General features: G+C 52.6%; 1 protein-coding gene across 2 annotated transcripts in view; it reads right to left on the bottom strand.

Annotated features, from left to right (window-relative positions):
- Positions 1 to 19,390, bottom strand: part of PDIA5 (protein disulfide isomerase family A member 5) — an 89,147-nt gene that overhangs the window by 46,406 nt on the left and 23,351 nt on the right. For both annotated transcript variants that reach the window (XM_029214219.1, XM_029214220.1), the window contains exons 3-7: positions 18,131 to 18,218; positions 8,672 to 8,755; positions 8,367 to 8,412; positions 4,361 to 4,453; positions 1,350 to 1,410 (exon numbers count right to left, since the gene is read on the bottom strand). In XM_029214219.1, coding sequence (XP_029070052.1) covers positions 1,350 to 1,410; positions 4,361 to 4,453; positions 8,367 to 8,412; positions 8,672 to 8,755; positions 18,131 to 18,218 — 372 coding nt within the window. The remainder of the gene's footprint in view (positions 1 to 1,349; positions 1,411 to 4,360; positions 4,454 to 8,366; positions 8,413 to 8,671; positions 8,756 to 18,130; positions 18,219 to 19,390) is intronic.

Below are 19,390 nucleotides of genomic sequence, written 5' to 3'. Positions count from 1 at the left end.
TGCTGGGAGAACTTCTCAGGAAGGGGGATTGGAGGCAGGCTTTTAAGAGGAAACAGAACCCTGTGCCACAGCCTGTGGTACCCACTCGAGCCACAGACATGCCTGGGCACACCCACTTCCCACCACATACAACCCCCCCCTCGCTCCGGCCTTTAGTCCTTTGGCTTCCTGAAGGCGCATGTAGCTCACAGAGATCGAGCTCTAAGGCCACACACAGGCTCTAATCTGAGGTTTTTCAGTCTGTGGGGGGGACCAGTTAGACTTCAGAGGTGGCCCAGATGGGGGAGTATCTGTGGCTTTGAGGACATACTGTCAACTGCTCTACTCCACGGGTGTAGCTTGAAAGCAGCCACAGACAACATGCAAATGCACAGAGACGGCTGCGTTCCAACAAAAATTAACTTACAAAAAAGGCAGCCGGCCCACAGGCCATGACTTGCTGACCGTTTATTAGAGGGTTACGAAGTAGTAGGAAAAACCAATTAATGTTTAAATAAAACAATGAAAAAGAAAATATCAACGTGCTCTGTATCTGGTGGAGTAGATGGCAAGTAGTAAGGGTAAGAATGGTTTAGTGAAACTTTTCAGCTTACTTATATACTGGGCTGCAATGTAAAATATGTTTAATACTACAAATACAGTCAAAAAGTTTGAAAGCCACTGCCCTGATCCAACCCCTTCCTTCCCTTACAGAAATGGGAACTGAGGTACACAGTAGTGAAGGACTTGACCAAGGTCACCCAGCCTGCTGGGTGGCACAGCTGGAATCAGAACCCACGTCTCCTGGTCGTCATCTCAATGATCCTACTGCTGTTCCCACGACCTCTTGCCTCATATAGAGACTGAGCCCCAATAGTGGGCCCCTTTCTCCCTGGTCCTGATCCCTCGGCCCTCCCAGGTGGCTCTGCAGGAACCAGAGCTGGACGTGCAGCCGCCCCGAGGCCGGCCAGGCTCCGGGCGGTCAGCAGCAGCTGCCAAGGAGAGCGAGCCAGGGCCGAGGTGCGGCTCCACCGGGCACACGGCTGCCAGCAAAGGGCCACAGGCCCGTAGGAGGCAGAGGGCGGGGAAGGCGGAGGGACCTGGAGCAGAGGCCCATGCTACTGCTGGGGGAAGAGGGCAGAAGGATGCGGAAGCCAGTGAGAGAAAAACTGATGTGGACTGCAGGAGAGGCGGAGCCAGACGAAAAGGCAAAGACAAAGGAAAAGAGGTGCAGACGGAGACGGTGTGAGCACCGTGACTGGGCGTTCTAAGTGGAGGCCCGGGGCTAGTTCCCAGTCCCCCTTGCGCCCCCAGCGGCCCCACCCAGAGTCTGAATGTCTGACTTGAACCCAAAGGAGAAAGTCACTCACAGGAAGCATAAAACATCATCAAGATCGGCTTCTCTTCCTTCTTCAGGAGCCGTCGGAAGTCCTGAGGCACAGAGAACACTGCAGGTTACAGACAACGCAGGAATGGAGACGACATTCCCGGGGGAACCACAGTGGCGGGAGGAGTGCGGCGGGGGTTTGGAAATCCCATGGTCTGACTTGGGGGCTGGGGGTGCAGTGCAGAGTCCTGGCACGTCAGGGGCTGAAAGACCCTCAGAGACCATCTATTCTAGCCACCTCACATGTTACAGATGGGGAAACTGAGCGCCCGAGGGGACAGATGGCTTTCCAAAGGCCACCTGGTAGGATGAAGTAGTTGGTACCAGGTTACCAGCGTTACTTTCAGCTCCCACTGAACAATGAATACGGCAAGGAGCTAACTGGGTCCCGTGACGCTGTCTCTTCTTATGCGATCTATGAAGTGGCTCTGTTGTGGTGGTGCTTGTATTCACGGAGGCCCAACTTGGCCAGGTGTGGATCTGCTCATCACATAACACGGGGTTAACCCACCGCTATGAATCTTCCCCAGCCCAGCCCTACAGCCACCATCCAGGGCCCGAGGAGACCATGGTGCACACAGGAGCGTAAGGATGAGATGCACCCCCATTCCCAGGAGGCTACAAGCTAAATGGATCATTTGTGTTTGTACCCTTAGAACAGCGCCTGGCTCGTTATCAGACAATATATAATCATTTGTTAAATGAATATAATAAATGTAAAAAGACAAATGGTCACAACAGTGCTAATGGAGATACTTCAGTGTAAAGCAGGGTAGGAGACTTTTCTTCCAACCAGAGTCAATGATGTTTGGGAAAAAGCAAATCTGTCAAGGACTGCGGAGTAGCACCATGACAGAGCATATTTTGATTAAAATAAGCTCCTCTAACCAGTTTCCATGGAAGAAAATTAGAGGTTTTTCTCTCTTGAATAATAAGGAAAATAAGAGGAAATTTCAAAATGCAGCTTTCTGGCAGCAACAAGGCATTAGGTAAATAGATGATGGTACATCCCGCACAATGGAATACGACTGCATTATTAAAAATGATGAAGAGGAATATTTAATGTCACAATAAGATGTGCATGTTACATTAAGTAAGGGTGAAAAGCAAGTTACAAAACAGCATGTAAAATGTGATGACACTTTTGTGAGTAACAATATTTATGTGTGCATTAAGCAGAAAGCCTGGAAGGCTACAGAAAATACTGGCAGTGGGTATCTCTCAATGGGGAGGGATGGGATGATTTCTTTTCTTCTATGCTTAAGCTGAATTTCTAAATTGTCAACAATAAACATATAGTACTTATAATTTTTCAGTTAGATAAAAAAGATTACAAATATTTTGTGGGAATTTATAACACTGCATAACAAATTCTGAAAATGTTTACTCTTATTTACATAACTAGCAGGTTAAGGCGCTCATTTTAAGACAGAATTAGTAACGAAGATCTTTGACCCTGACTAGGGGTGGAGAATGCTTTGAAAATGATCTTCTGGAATCACTGGAGCTAAAACCGGTAAAAGATCTGAGAAGAAAAGGTTTTTCTGAGCCTGTAGCAATTTGGTAACAGTAACAATATCCCATTACATTCATAGATGCTTAATTACCTTCAAATTAAGTGTGGAACTCTAAGCTTACAAACAGAAATTGGCAATTCAAACTTGAATTTGGAACTTGTTATTTTACGGGGATTCTATTAGCAGAAAAGCAGCAGCACACAGTATAACAAGAGGATTGCCTACAGGTGTAGAAAAAATATTTCTGCTTAATATTTCTAGTTACAGAAGAGCAATTTCAGGAGTTTCAGGACATGAACATTTTGGGGGAGGGAGGCGGCAGGCAACCACTTTCCAGAGAGGCTGAAAGCCCATATTACCGCAAAATCTACCCGGGAGAAACCATCGGTTCAGGCTGTTTGTCTTTTCTTGGCTATAGGCACAGGTGCAGCCACCTCCCGACACCTGCCCCTCCTCCTTTCCCCCAACATGCCTGTTAAAAAGGCTTCATCTTCAAGCTGAGGACACTGGCACTTTTTATCCCAGAAACGTTGATGCCCATCCCCTAAACCGAATCACCCCTCAGCTGAAAGGCCCACTGGGTTAGCCCACGATGATCACACATGATCTCTCCTGCAGAAAGTATAAATGGCATCATTTTCTTCTGAGCTAAGAAGCATCAAGAGTCAATAATTTTAAATGAAAAGGGGAGGCAGAGGAAGATAAAAGGCACATTTTATGTTATCAAGAGAAAAACGAACATTCTCCTTCCATCTACAAAAAAGCCCTGCTTGTCTCACAGGCCATTTGAAATGTGACAGAGAAGTTCTTGCCCATCCTAATGTAAAGGCACAGCCAAGCAAGTAAGGCACACATGTGTGCATGACACAAACACAGGTACACATGGATAAAGAGGCACATGCAGGTCAGGCGGGGCAGGCTTTGAAAGGAGGAGGGTCAGGCTTGTATGGAGACCGTACATCAGAACCACCCTTCTGACCCCAGCCCCCCACACCAGCCAAATCCAGAAACTGAAGTAAATAACTTGTTCAAAGTTAACACAGTGACCCAGAATTGTGAAGACCTGACCCAAGTCTCTGGCAATCCAACCCAAACCTCACAGATTATTCTTAAACAAACAAAAAACCAAAACCCACTTTAAAATAAAACCCAAAAAACACAAAGGCAGTCCCAACAACTGAATAACCTAACGAGGAGAAAACATTTAAACAATATCCCTATAAGGAAAATCTAAACACGTTAAAATACATTATATACGGCAGCAAAAAACAGGGGAAGGGCTCAGGCAGTCAGCCTGTAATCTCCTGTTCGTTCCATCACAGAGCTGGGAAGGAGAGCCAAATGTTAGAGCCCTGGCCCAGCTCCCTTGGAGGCCCCCAAATACTCCCACTTCTCAGTTCCTTGGGCATCTCTCCTGGGAGACCCTGGTTAGGGGGGAAGCTTCCAGAGCCCATCAGAACTGATACGGAAAAATTACCTTTTCATTATCAATGTGGACAACATCTTTGGCTCCAGGATCTTCTTCCCACAGTGGGGGCCCTTTTGGATCCTTCAGAAATGCCACTACGGACTGACGAAAAGAGAGAAGGGAAAACTCGTTTTAGCCAGGAAAAGAGGGAGGTGGGGGAATCAGGAACCTGCCCTGTTCCCTACCTGGAGACCCAAGTGCCTGGAACGGGATGCATTGTGCCCTATGGGCAAACGACTGGGGGTGTGCCATACTATCACCCACTGACAGCTTACGAAGGGCCCTAAAGATGCACCCCACCAGGATTTTTCAGCCACATGACACCTAACTCTGGTCCACTGACACCTACGATGCTTCTTCATGGACAAGAGAGGAAATTTGAGACAATTCGTTGGCTTATTCAAAACAAAGGCACGTGCTTCTAATAAATCTCACCTCGTCCAGAAAGTCTCCCTGATCAATTTGAATAGAGGTCTTCAATCCTGGGCAAAGTAAGATACTTACACATCAGGCAGCCACTAAAACTGTCAATCGCATAAGCAAGTAATCACAGCTGCTTGTAACCGGCTTGGTATTTCATGATCTAAACTGGTTTGGGAGTGTGTTAAATCCTGATCATCCTGTGAGGCTCAGGTGGGAAGCCCCCAGGGCAGGGTGCTCATCGCTGTGGCCCCCTGGTTGCTGGATTTCTCTCCTTAAGGACCCCCTTTTAGACGGACCAAGACCTTCAGGATAAAGGGCTTACTTAGCCTTTGTCATGTGGACAAGTGAGCAAATGCAAATCTCTGCTCCCCTCGGGCAGGACACACATGCAGCAGGGAACAGGGGGCACATCCCTCTGCTCCCTTCCCCACTTGCCACAGTTCACTGATCCAGGACAGAAGCTGCATTCCCTTCCCTCTCAGACAGTCATGTGGGAAATGCTGCTCAAAGCCTGTGAGAGCCAGAAACGGGTAACAGAAACCAGCCGAGGCTCCATCCCTCCAACCCTGGAAGGGAGTTGCTGGCCATCCATGTCAACAGATGGCCCCTCAGTGTCCCCCAGTTTGATGCAAGATTCTGTTACTTCTGCCCACTCTGACCAAGCTCCAGGGAGCAGATGAGGAACTGGGTGTGCTGGGGTGGAGAAGGGAGGAGGTCTGCAGTGAGAAAGGAAACACCCCCGTAGTGAGCCTGTGCATGCAGCCCGCCCACCGGTCACACACAGAGAACCTGGGAAGCTTGTTATTTCTGGAAATTCCTATTTGGAAAGAGCACTGTGGGAGAGTGGGAGACAGCTAGGACTTCGCAGAATTTCATTCAGGTAACGCTCTCTGTCTGTCCAAACAGAGCTGTGAAATGCCTGCTGGTAAGAAAAGTGGGCCATTTCCACCAGGCAAAGGCAGATCGCCTTCTCTCAGTCCCTAGTGAGAGCTTCACCGTGACAATACAAGCCAAAGTGGAAGCAGCAGGGCTGTCCCGAAACCCATACTCATAGCCACGAGCCATGTGAGAAAGACGCTTATAAGTGCCCACCCGCCCGCTGTTCCAGAAGATCCAGTGCCGGTGCTCTCAATTTGGGGTACACAGTGGACTTCAGGAGTCTGTGAAGCCCCAGGCTCACAGGAAAACACTTCCTTCAATGTATGCATGCGCACTGTTTCTAGGGAGAAGGTCCATGGCTTTCAGGAGATTCTCAGTGGGATTAGGAACCCAAAATAGGTAGGACCTACTGCTCTGGGAGGCTCCTGTCCCATCCCAGCACGAGCTAAGTTAAAGGGCTACCACCCCCACCGCTGCCTCAGCATCAAGGAAAAAAGACGAATGTGGATGGAAAAAGGAAAAAAATCACTTCTTTTAATGTAATAATTGAAACGTTCATACTACCAATCTTTTGCTTTTCAGGTGATTATTCTTCTTTAATTGAAGTTGAATAATTCCATCCACAGGTTCTTAGTCTCCAAATCAGTCTAACCAACAAGACCTTGGGCAGAAAGGTCTGCAGGGAGGGGCACATGGGACACTGCCGTCAGCTGTCCTATTCTGGGTGCTCTGAATCCCAGGAAGATTGCCCAACACCCTGCACCTTGGTCTGCATGGCTGGGAAACCACACCCACGGCCACAGGCCTTGGGAGAGGGTCACCCGAGGGCCCCCCGAATTTCGCCTTCCAGGCACCTCTGGTCCTCACCACTCATATACAGTAAGGATTTTGCTGGACAGTCGGCTGACAAGCAAAAGGCCGCTTATACAGGAAGGCCCCCTCTTTGAGTTCCCCGCTCTTTACACTCTCACTTACCTGGCCTCTGGACTCTAGGGACCCTGGCCTAGTCCCTGTGACCTGGCCCCCACAGGACCGTACAGGGTGACAGCAACAACAGCCAGACCATGAGCCTGAGCCTGTGCACCCACCCTGCTGGGGGCCTCCTTCATCTTTCCGGAGTTAGAGGCTCAGGAGAAACCCTGAAAGGAAAACTGATCCGTGACCAAGGAGGGCTCTGTTCGTGGCTGCTCCCTGTAAAAAGCAGGAGCCATCAGGCAGTCACGGGGAGCTCCGCCATCGCCCCGCACCCTGGAGAACCCCAGGGACTCTACTCCAGTCCTCGATGGTCCCACGCACTTCGGGGACCCTGGGACCAAGGATGCCCTCTCTCTGCCCAAGGCCCTGACCCCGTACAATGCTCAGCCCACTTCTCCAGCTTCTTGATGCTGAAATCACAGGAAGGACGGGAGCAAGCGGGTCCCACACACCTGGTCTTTGTAAGGAGGTAGAAAGGCCAGGACTTGGCCTCCCTCACCCAGGCAAGTCCAGACCACCCGGGCTCCTCTCCTGCTACTGCAGTTCTGAGTAGCTGCTGCTCTCTGCTCCACAAGCCCAGGACAGACTCCTCAGAGAGCCAGCTAAATATAAACTGAACACAACCTCCAAACACAAAACGGAGAGCCCCCGCCCCCCTCTCCATCAGCACCTCCCCCATCCCACCCAGCGAAGTCTGACTCCTGCGGAGCACGTGTTCCCTCCAAGGACTTCAGCTGGCGTCTTAACACAGAATAAGAGGGGTTAAGTAACTCTAGTTGGGAGAATTTTCTCTAAGTGGCTAAGTGGGTGTTAAGACGATGAGTAATCAGGCTGAGCCTGGGTACGGTAAAAGCTGCAGCAACTTAAAAAAGAACAAGTGTTAGTGGATAAACAAGAAATGACCAGGGAGGTGGGGGCAGAGAGGCAGAGGGAGAGGGGCACAGCTGCACAGACAGATGGACAGACAGAAAAGAATGGAAGGAAACAGATGGAAAGAGAGAGACAATGAGAGAGGAGCCCAGGGTCTAACACAGTCTGAGAAGCAGGAGAGTCAGAGAGGGTGGGTTCAGCATATGCTGGAACAGAAGAAACACATGGCCCCAGCCAGGGCAGGGGGATGCTGCCTGGACCAGAGGCAAAAGAAGACTGATTTGAGGAAGGGAATGCACATGTTGAAGGAGGAGAATCCAAGGGCAGTGCAAGGACTCAGGGCTGGGGGAGCTGCTTTGTGATTAACAGGACAGCACCTGCAGGTCAGAGGATCTCCATATTTATTTTCACTGATGCGTTTCCATCTCCTTCTGAATTGCATTTGTAGCAGGGAACGATCTCACTGACATGGGCATCTCATCTGCAATGAGCTGCATCAGCCCCAAAGGTGCTGCTTTGCCCGGGTTCTACAACACCGTGCTCACCTGGGCACAGCTGGCCCCCTCCAGCCTGTGGGCGGCCCCTGTGGACACCACTGCAGAGGTGAGGGAGGGCTCTGAAGCCACAGCGAAGGGAGACTCAGGCCTTTGCAGGGGAGGGCATGATGTCATACGTATCACCGGACAACTGCTGATAGAGTCACAAACTGTCTACAAGGTCGGTTATCCCCACTTGTTTAACAGTTACAAACTTTTCCAGGTATTCTGCTGATCTATGTTCTAGAGATGAGAATCCCTCAGGTCATTTGGAAGGGCATTTGTACACTCTGCCCTTCCTCCTCTGCTGAGAATGAGGGAGAGAAATTTACCTTAAATGTCACAGCTCGGTTATATTCAGTATGAAACGCACCATCCCTGTCAAATGAGGAGAAAAACGTGTTAACTTTAGCAATGGTTGTGAAGGCACTTACTTACCTGTGGTTTCCTGCAGCATCTTAATAAGATCCAGTTACTGAACACAGGTCAAGTGTTTTTTTTTAAGAAATAATTGTAAACACAGAAAAAGAACCATTCTGAAATAAAATTAATCTCACTAAAAATCGCGGTTTGCTGAGAATACCAATGAAAGCTTTCAGCATTTACTTGGAAATTGGAAATGCCCACACGTACTTACTGGTAATGGAATAATTCGACCTTTTTGTCCTTTGCGCTTAGGTCAACTTTCATCTTCTTGCACAATTTTCTACTCTCTGCGTCACTGAAAGACACAAATGTCAGGAAAAAGACACTTGTTACCTGAAGCCCTCACGAAGGTGCTAACGGAGTAAAATTTGCTGGTGGCCCAAGAGTAAGGCAGGTAGCTTGGAATTCTCAGTAGCAAGTGAGGCCCTCACTACGCATGGGCTCTCCGAGAACAGGAGGAAGTAGAGAAACCAACAGGATCTGGACTGATTTGGAAAGACAGGGCAAGCAGATGGGGAGGACACATCACTACTTGTAAGGGGCAACGTGATGGATCCAGACAAAGGAAGTGCCCCAGAAGCTTAGAAGGCAGATGGTCCATTCTAAGAAGGAAACTAAGCTCAGGACAGTGGTTCCCAGTCCTGGCTGCTCATTAGAATCACCTGGGGAAGTTTTTAAGCATACTGATTCCCTGACCTTCCCGCAGATCACAACTTCAGAAGCTCTACCTGCAGCCCCAGCAAGTTTTTGTTTTTACACCTCTGATGTGTGCCATATGCCACCTGCTATATACCGTCAAACCAGAGTAGGAGGGAAATGTTCTGCGATGTTGAAGGAGTTATGAAATCTGACCAGGTATTGACAAAAGCCGAAATGACAAAGGGGAAAGGTTTGGTGAAGTGCTAGCATCTGCAATATCACACTCCTGCAACTCTTCTCATAAGAAGAGTCTGCCGGGTGCCATTCAGCGTCTACCGCGTGCTCATGCACGACCTCCTCTAATCTTGGCTCCCTTTCCGTTAGACCAGGGATCTCAAGATGTGGTCCCTAGACCAGCAGCATCACCACCACCCAGGAACCTGTCAGAAGTGCAAATTCTCAGCCCCATCCCACACCTGCTCAGTCCAAACTCCCGGCGGGTCCTCGAGCGACTGTGTTTTAAGGAGCCTCCCAGGTGATTCTGACACCCGCCCCTGCCCTGCTCTGCTCTTCCTCCTCTCCCCGACATCTCTGCCCCCCACACGAGGTTCGGCTTCCCGTGTGCCCTACGCCGGCGCCCCCAGAGACCTCACCTGTTCTCACGGCCTCCCCACCACCTCACCACATTCAGCCAGGTCTGCCCGACAGCCAGCCAGAGGCAGCCAGCTACCGTGCCCGCAGGGCCGTGCTCCTCACTGCAGGACCCTTCCCCACATCTCAATGGACTCAGCGAGGGCACCTCCGCCCACACCCACCCCCACTGGTCCCCGGTGTCTACACCGCATGAGAAACCTTGTTCTGCCAGGGATGACAGCCACCTGAGGGAAGTCCTGTCCACTCCCACCTGTTTACCTACCTCAGTACCTTCGACGGCCACCAGCTTCACACAGCTGAGCACCAGCCCCAGAGCAGATGGACTAATTACACCATTCAGCTCAATTCTAAAAGCCACACTCATCGACGGACAAGCAAAATTATGGGACCTCATTTTAAGTGTAAATGTGCAATTTGCAGTTCAAGAAGAATGTCTTGCGGGACAGGTGTGTGGGTCGGAGAGGGAGAGTGTCAAGCACTCCCTGGGGCCCCCCAGCCCAGCCCAGGCCCAGAGCCTTCCCTCCCTGCGTAGTCCTACCTGTGGTGGCCATCACTGCAGCCGCTGCAGCTTCCAGCACCCCCCATCGGCACCCCCAGCAAACAGGGGACTAAAGAAACACACGAAGAACTTAGAAAGGAAAGGCTGTGGCCTCTCCCTCAGGCTGGAAAGGGCCTTCTGAGATAGGGAGTCCAGAGAGAAGGGATAAGCTGGGCTGCGGAGGGGACCCAGAAAGGCTGAGAGCGTGCATCAGGAGGCCCTATAAGGGCAGCCCACGCAGCCAGTGGCTGAACTCTTACCCTAGAGCCCTGTGGGTTTGCTGGGCTCACCTCCACTGACGGTGGCGATTACAGTTCGGTCTGCCCTGTCCTGAGGGCGCTCTGTGGAGAAGCCACACTGACAGGCAGAGGGTCTGTGTGTGACAACTGCGACTGAGGCGCCGTTTCCCTGCCCCAGGGGAGACAGGAGGGCTCGACTTAGATGTTTATAACTGTTCCCTTGGCACTTTCCCTGTCCGGCTTTGTTCTGTTGCGTGCAACTGTTTCTGTGACCACCCACCGTCCACCCAAATGTGACATCAAATAGTGGCTGCAGCAGGAACCAGGTCCAGGTGCCCACGGCCCCCCTCGCCCCATGCTGGCATCCAGCGGGGGCACCCAGACTGCAAGGCAGCCCCACGTCAGCTCTCTCCTCCGTTGAGCCTGGCTGGCAGCCTCTGCCTATGACTTTACAAAGCAGAGAGAGAAGTGATGGGGCCCATCATTGCAACCCCAATCCCTGCCGGCTGTGTGGGAACCCACTCCATGGAAAAGTGTCACTATCCCGGTGAGCCCAGGCCAGGCTTAGGAGCAACATTCCAAAGACACTGGGTAAAGCTGGAGGGGCACGGAGGTTCCCCGAGAGCACATCCAGCCCAGCCCGCAGCCTACGGCCCCCACGGCTGTCCAGTGACCACAGCTCTGTCACTGCCACAGGATTCCTTGTGGCAGACTCTGTGCAACCCTCTCCCCTCCTTAAGTTATAGGACACTCCCTGAGGATTCTCTCCTCTTCCCTGCCCCCTACACACACACACACACACACACACACACACACACGCACGCACGCACACGCACACATTCTCAGAGGGGTAGGTGGGGAGCCAGCCTCCCGTCCTCTCCGAGCATCTCTGGCACAGACCCCAGAGCCTCAGCCCCCCTCATCCAGCACTGTCACATGCCCTTCCCCGCTGTCTCCACACCTGACCAGCATGTCCACTGTCACCCCCCATCAGAAAGGTTTGCTCCACCAAGCCGAGGGCTCTATTTTGTTCACAGCTGGTTCCCCAGGGTTACAACAGCTGCTGGCACGTAGCAGGCGCTCTATAAATAGCCTGAGTGAGTGAGTGAATGATGCCGGCTGTTGCGCTGGGATGAGGCACACACTGCTGGCTCTCTGGGCTCTGCCTACTGAGCTCCAGGAATCCTGCCAGGTGAAAATCCCTGACAGTGCGCTCTCAGATTGGCTCCCCTCCCTCCTACGATTCTGTCTCTCAGAGTGTGTGTGTGTGTGTGTGTGTGCGCCCGTGTGTGTGCGCACTAATTGCACAGGACAATAAAAGTCATAAGAGTTCAGGAAGGGGAGAAATTACCCAAGCTCAGGGACTTAAAAGGATCTGGGTTGATAGATTATGCACAATTAATTGTGCTGCCGCCCTTCTCTAGCCAGTGACCGAGGCTCTGGGGGGAAAAGACAAAGGCAGTGAGCAGGAAAATGAGCTGTTCTGCAGGGGATGGAGAGGGAGGGGACAACCACAGAGAGTGGACTGGCCATGCAGAGGCCCTCGTCTGCCACCCCCGACTGTCCTGCAGGAACCAGACTTTTCTGCTGGGGAGGCTGGAGCCTCAACACCCTCTGCCCGTTTACTCACCCATGACCTGCTACATCCCCTCCTCCCCCACCTACCTGGGCTCTCCTCTACAGAGAATGTGAAAGGTCACCGAGGCCTTTTCACACTTCCCTCCCCATCCCTGGCCCAGACAGACACATACACATGGGCGTTTTCGTTTGACTTCGATGTGGGTTGCTGGCCAGCAGTGCAGAGTGGCTGCAGGTACGTGCTGTTGTGTTTACCAGATGTACACGTGCAGTGGCGTTCATTCAAGAGCCTGGCAACTAACACTCCTGGGAGTCAGACCCAGGGATGAAAGGTGGGGGGTAAGAGTAGGAAGAAAGAGAAGAAATAAGGTGCTGGAGGCTCGGGAAGGGGAGGTACTCGACTTTGAGAAGTCGCAGCCTAAGTATCAAACCCTCCCCGGAGTCACTGTCAATTGGAGTGACTGATGGCTTCTAGACCTGGCTCTGCCGCTAGCCAGCCTGTGACCTCTGGCAGGGCCCTTGGTTTCCCGAGCTGCAAAATGCGGGAGTTGTCCATATGAGCTGGATGGAGCTTTCTATTCCCCTACAGGGTCAAGTATTACTAAAGCATCAAGGCAGGCTGCCTGTATCCTGACGGATGGACCAGGAGCCAGAAGCCAGGACAGATGGTGGAGACTGGGCCGCCTCCGGCAGCGGGTAAAAAGCAGACTACACTGAGGACCAGGGGCGAGGCCCCCAGCCTGTCTTGGACACTGTGTGCCTTGGCCAACTCAGCCTTCCTGGGGTCCCTTTCCCCATCAAAGAAGGGGTAAATCCCTTTCTTCCATCTGCTCGGGTCTAACACGGGATTCTGAGTGGATGGACCTGTGACCCCAGAAGGTGGGTAGCAGAGGAGAGGTGGGGCGTGCCCCCACTTCAGAGACATGAAGAAAATGCAAGATAAGGAGCGAGTGAGCAAAACAACACCGTCAGCATGCCTGCAAGGTGCCCCATGCAGAGGACAATGTGGAAGGAGGTAGCTGGAGGGCAAAGGCAGGAGACAGAGAACAGCCTAGAACAGCTGGGCCTTCAACTTGCCCGGACCTGGGTGGCTGGTCACTAGCCCTGATGACGAAGGGACTCCCATAACAGGAGTCTGGCTGTCCTCCTTGGTGCCAACCTCAAGAAGGCACATGAATCATGTAGCAGAGTTCATGAAAGTGATGGGAATACGAGAAAGAAGAGCATGCCTTCTCATCCTCCACCTGCCTCCCCGGCCCAGCAGTTCTAGGGGGGACACGTCGCCCCCACCAGGGTACAGCAGTGTGCCACAAGGTGTCTGAAGCCACGACACAAAACATGGCGCCTCTTCTGGAAGCCTGCTTTATCCCATGGTAATTTCAACACGCTCACATGTAAAGGAGCAAATGCTAAGTTCGAATAATTTTTGGAAGAAAACATGGGCTTCAAAATATGTTATGCCTGCCCTAGCAGGTCCCACGTCTTGGATCTGGGAAGCCAGCACTGCTCCAGGGGAAAGAAAGCAGATGGGAGAATGAGAGCAGGTGGTAAGGTAATGACCTTAAACCCTCAGGAAAAGAAGGCAGCAGGCGCCCCATCGGGCAGCCTCAGCCCCGTGAGAACCAGCCCCAGGAATTAGCACCCTGGGCACGGTTCCTGCCTGCTGGCTCCAGCTCCGCCGCCCAGAAAGCAGCCCTCCGTGCCAAGGCCGAGCCCCGATGCCAGGCTGCAGGGCACGTGGGGAATGCCAACTCCCTCACACTCAACCTACTTAAGAGTTGGACAACTACCACCAGCCAACCCGAGCATGGCTGCTGAGATCTGAGCCAGGAGGTGGAGTGAGGGGAAGGGAGAGCTGACAAATCCCTGGACAGAAGCCAGAAACCCTACCGACACTTCAGAGCAACAGGTTACGGGGGCCCGGGGCCCAACGGAGAGGGGTATGTGTGCCTACCGGCACACAGGCAGGAGCAGGGAGGAAAGCACCAGAAAAGCAAGCAAAAGAGAAGAAATGTCCACACACAGAAGAGGGGAGGAAAAAGACCAAAAGAATGGGGGAGGCAGGGACCCGAGAAGGGAAGGAGCAACAGAAACTATCAAGGGAGAGGGAACAAAGCGGGAGAGAAAAGAGATGCTGTGAGGGAGGGACCGGAGAGACGTACGAGGCAGACACCCAGGGTGGGGAGAGACACGAAGCCTGGAAGACACACCCTCCCACACATTTCCATGAATACATGGGTCTGTATACACATGCATACACACGAGCACGTATGTGTACACACGTATGAGCCTGGCAGCTTCTGGAACGCTCTGAACCAGGCTATGCAGGGATGGGAGCAACTTGGAAGATTCAACTCCATATTCCACACAAGAGCAAACTGAAGCCCAGAGAGGGGCAGTGACTTGCCAAAGGTCCCACAGCTATTTGCTGTCAGAGCCTAGACTCAGAGCCAGGCCTACTGACCTGCAGTCCTACAAGTTCCACAGCACCGCACAGTTCTTAAGGGCCAAAGCAAAACACCCTGTCCACTGGGGCTGACTCTCACACCCAAAAGTTGTGAGGAGCATCCTCACAATGACCAAGGGGTCCTCACCCAAGGAAAAGCTCTTGAAGACAAACACACCATTTCCCTCCCTCCAGCTTCTTGGAATGTCCTGACAATCTGGCCCAGATGAAGAACAACGAGAGTAGAATGGGATCTCACATTAAATTCGTTTCTACAAAGATCTTCAACACAGACCCGGTAAGAAGGCAGAATATGTATTATTGTTCCATTTCACAGATGAGGAAACAGACTCAGGGTAACCGACCTGTCCAGGGTCACGGGGCTAGTAAGTAGTGGAGCTGACCCCTCAACCGGGGCCTGTGTTTACTGCACACACCTCTACAGACGCCTCACCCCGGAGCACTGTCTTCTCTCCCCCTAGGATGCCCTCTGCCCCCCTCACCTGCCTTTTAAGGGGGGAAAGCAGAGGGGCCATCACCCACCCCAAGCCCTGGCATGCCCATTCCCACCTCCGACCCTTCCCTGGCAGGGCAGGAAGCAGAGGTGGGGAACCACACACAGCAGGGCCTACTCGAGGGCAGCTGTGCTCTGGCTGCCCACCTGCTGTTCCCCTGCTCACTCACCCGCAGAGAGCACCCACCGGAGGGCTTCTGCCCATCCCAGGGCGTCTCATTCAGACTCATAAACACAGACTGAGTGCGTTTAGGACAACAGCTGAGGGCTGTCATCACAGGGCCTGGAGTTCCCTTAATTGACGGGGCACATTCAGAAGTCTCAGAGCAGGAGTGGCTGAGCAGACGGGCAGAACCAGCTCATGTCCTTGGGGATCTCTCTGTGTAACGGTGATCCGTGAACTGCCACCCAGGGCGGCCTGCACGGACCAGAGCTCCGAGTTCTATCCCTTTGGCTGTTCTGGGAAGATGTAGCTGTATCCTGCCTCTGACTTCGAACTCGAACCCAGGTATTCCTGCTTCCAACATCATCCATTATAGCTCCATAATCCACCTACCCATCTAAAGTTTTAAAAGCTATTTAATATTGCAGTTTATACTTCCTCTTGGAGGCATAAATGGAGTAGCAATTATGCGCACAGTCAATCCTTCTGTCTTAAGGTGCCTCTTTTAAGCTCCAAGGTCCCCAGATTTTCATTTTAGAACATCAAAAGTCACAGGATTATTTCTCCCACTTGCACTTTTGATTCCAGACAGCATGTCTCCAAATGAGTCCTGAATTCTATACTTAGTCTGTGTGCACACACTAACCCCGGCCCCATAAAGTCCTGCCTGTCCAGGGCCAGATGACCCGAGGGGCCCACACCACGGGGAGCTGCCTGCAGGGAAAGCCGGGGCACTTTAAAGACCTGCTACTTGGAGGTCTTCGCCCCAGATTTGAATTCGACCTCCTCTGTGAAGTTTTCCTCAACCTTTCCAACCTTCGTTCCAGGCAGAACGAAGTGACTAATCACCTGGCCGGGTGTCTGCTTCCTCTCCTCCTTGCATACGGTGCTCCTCGAGGACACTGTTAGCCATGTGTGTCCCTCAAAGCACAGAGTAAGGGCTCGGGAATGTCTGCTGAATGGACCCAGATGGATGGCGCAGCTAAACGAAGCTCTTCTGCCCACTTCTGCCACCTACAAGCCTGATGAGAACTCCCTGTGATGAGGCTCTGTCAGCTTGGCAGGACTGATGTCATCTTCGGGTATGGAGATTCCAAAGCACCCTGTCCCCTCTAATAGGCTTTAGTACTTTGCCAGTCACACAGATCACGCCTGGTAAAATATGGGAGACAGAGACACACCTGGAAGATAAGAACACTTCCAGACCAACTATGAACTAGAAGTAACCAACAGCTACAATCTCGCCAACTGTCTAGTGAGCCGTCTGTTCCATTTCGCTGGTGTTTGAATCAGCTGGGAGGCGTGAGGCCAGACAGGCACGTATGTGTGTACATGCGCGCACATACACAAACACACACACACACTCACACACCCTACAGCAAACACCGACTGGCTAAGACTTCTGGTCTCATTCAGTGCTTTGTCAAAATATGAATCTCCTTCAATTCTCTCCAACGATGGGCAGGACCAGCTTGAGGCTATCAACTTATAAAACTATTGTGTCCCAGAAGTTCATTTGCAAAATAGCCACTTAGAACTCAGAATAAAGACGAAGAAGATTGCACTGGAGTGGAGCCCATAAAAGCTCACTGAACCCCACAGGGTAGTAGCAGGGCTTGTGACTCGGGCAAAGACAGAGACAGTAAAGGTTATAAAGATCTTTATGGGCCATGCAGGAAAAGAACTGCCTCTTTTCCCAGGAGAGCCCACCTCGTCCCCATACTAGCAAGACTGAAATACCGCCTATGCTCCTCTCCTCTTCCCAAGCCCACACTCCCGATAAACCCCAAGTCCAGGTGAGGAGTGGCTGCACTCAGCGGCTCTGGAAACACCTCCTGTCCTTGTCAAAAGGACATGTAAATGCTGGCATCCACCAAGTGCAGCGCAGTGCCTTGCGTGCAGCCAGTGCTCAACAAACGTGCAAAGAATAAACCTATTCTTCCTGACCTTTTCCGTATGTTTCACGGTCTATGTGTCTCTGCTCTGTTTTTGCCGATCTATGCCCAACTGGGAGCTAATTATGTGACAAAAGGTGTGTGTATGGAAATCCCAGCAGCAAAAGCACTGAACACAGGGAGATGTGGCAATTACTCCTAATGACTGAAAGGAAAGGGAAGCTGAGCACACCGTGGACTCAAAACTCCCAAACTCAAAAGCATCAGAGGAATTCGAGCAAGAGCCCCCTTCGCCACACTCAGGAGCAGCTCTCCCTCCCACGGGCCGGCGCTTGATTCTGCCACCGCAACACCGACAAGGAAGTCTCCGGGAGGGGCAGGCGAGGCAGGAGGAGAAGTAGCTCACAGCATCATCATCAGGACGCGTGGGGGTAGGGACGCAGGCCAGAGGAGAGAGCCGGAAGGACTGAGCCACCTGTCCAGGACTGACACATCTAATGGAGCCACCTTGGAGCCAAGGCAACAGACAGGTCGTCAGCTGGCTCCACCGCTTTTGCACCGTGGGCACTGGAGACCTCTATTAAGGGCCCGGGCTACAGGCAAAGCCCACAGTTCTTGCTGCAGACCCCCCCACCCAATAAGCAAGCCCCCCGAATGGCCCTGGAAATCATCTTGCCTCTTTGGGCACCAAGGCCCCCTCTGCCACCCACTGAGAAGGCAAAATCAAGTGACACATGACAACAGAGTAAAAAGTAAAAGCACGACGGAAGAGGGAAGAAGAGGGGTGGGGCCGGAAAGACAGGAGCGGGAGCCACACCTGCCCCTCCTCCAGCCCACAGCGGTCCTGCAGCATTGCTGGGCCGGGGCGGGGGGGCAGTCCTTCCGCAGCCATCTCTCCATCACATCCCCTCTCCCAGAGTATCAATCAGGAACAATTCCCACCCCACCCACCAGAGCCCACGCCCGGCCCTCCAGCCACCATACCCCACATCCCCAGGACATACCCACAGTCCACCCAGCAGATGGTGCCTTGTCCTTTCACTGCCTGGGCCACAGTAGACAATAACCTGAGATGACTTTCAGCTGCAGCCTCTGTGAAAAAACAAAAAATAAAACATCTGTGCCCAAGTGCACCATGGCCTCCCCTGCCATCTTCCCTCAGGGGCAGGGAAGGACGGAGACCAGTCCTAGAGGTGAGGTCCTGAGCACCAGTTAGAAGGTCGTCCCTGTGGCAACGGTTCTCTAAGAACAGCCCAGCTCTTCTCAGAAAGCTCTGCTCCCGCCATCCTCACAGATGCAGAACCCTAACCCTAACCCTAACCCTAAACCGCCTTCAAGCCACACCTCACGCCTCACTCTTCCCAGAATCTCTCGGCCGGATCCTCAACTTCCAGTAGAATCTCTGACTCATTACCATTCTGGGACACATTTTGAAAATTCTATAACCGAACAATTACAATTCTATAAGGGGGACCGAGTCTGCTGATTCCACATTGGTCTGCCCTGGTGCCCAACCTGGGAGCTGACAAGGGAGGGACCAGACCCTTCCTTCACTTGTGCGTCACACACACACCTAGGGACTCGGTACAACATGGTGATTTAATGAGGCTTACGTGTGACACTAGTGTCTGATGGACTGATACTAAATGTCCCCAAGTCACTTTCACGGCCCTCTTTCCCAGCACTGGCAGTACCTTGGGGGACAACCGCAGGACCGTGGACTGCGCCTCGGGGCCGGGCGGATGAACATGAGAAAGGAAGAGGCTTTGGGCAAAGCCCCTGGAAACTAGGAGGGCGGGTGCTTAGAAACGGGGCCTCTGTGGCCAGGATCTCCACACTGCCAGCCTGCAGCGGTCCACTGCTGGGCGGCTGTGGCCAGGCTGTCACCTTGCCCCGTCACCCCTGTGAGCTCCCTGGCAAGGGCCTCCACGCAGACACTAAGGAGAGCGCAGGCTGCCTGCCGCCTTCCCCCAGCAGAAACCACAGGACACACTCCACAGCCGAGCAGAAGTGATATACGAACTAGCTGTCTCCTCAGATCTCCTCTTCTAGTGCGGCTAACGGAAGCTGTGAACACAAAGCACGCTGAGCCTTTCACGCAGCGAACGGAAAGCATCCCGCAAGAGCCGTGCATGGAGCCACCTGCAGGAGGCCCTCCCAGGAACCCCCCCAGGCCCACAGGAGGAGGGGGCGCAGCCGAGGTGGGAAAGGCCGCCCCCCACCCTTCCAGCTGGGCTCTGGGAGGCAGGGGAGGGAATGTAGAG

Source organism: Monodon monoceros, unplaced genomic scaffold (genome assembly GCF_005190385.1).
Source record: "Monodon monoceros isolate NGI ecotype Baffin Bay Population unplaced genomic scaffold, NGI_Narwhal_1 Super_Scaffold_11, whole genome shotgun sequence".
NCBI classification, from domain to species: domain Eukaryota; kingdom Metazoa; phylum Chordata; class Mammalia; order Artiodactyla; family Monodontidae; genus Monodon; species Monodon monoceros.
The sequence above is the reverse complement of the archived record's forward strand: the minus strand, read 5'-3'. Positions and strand labels throughout refer to the sequence as shown.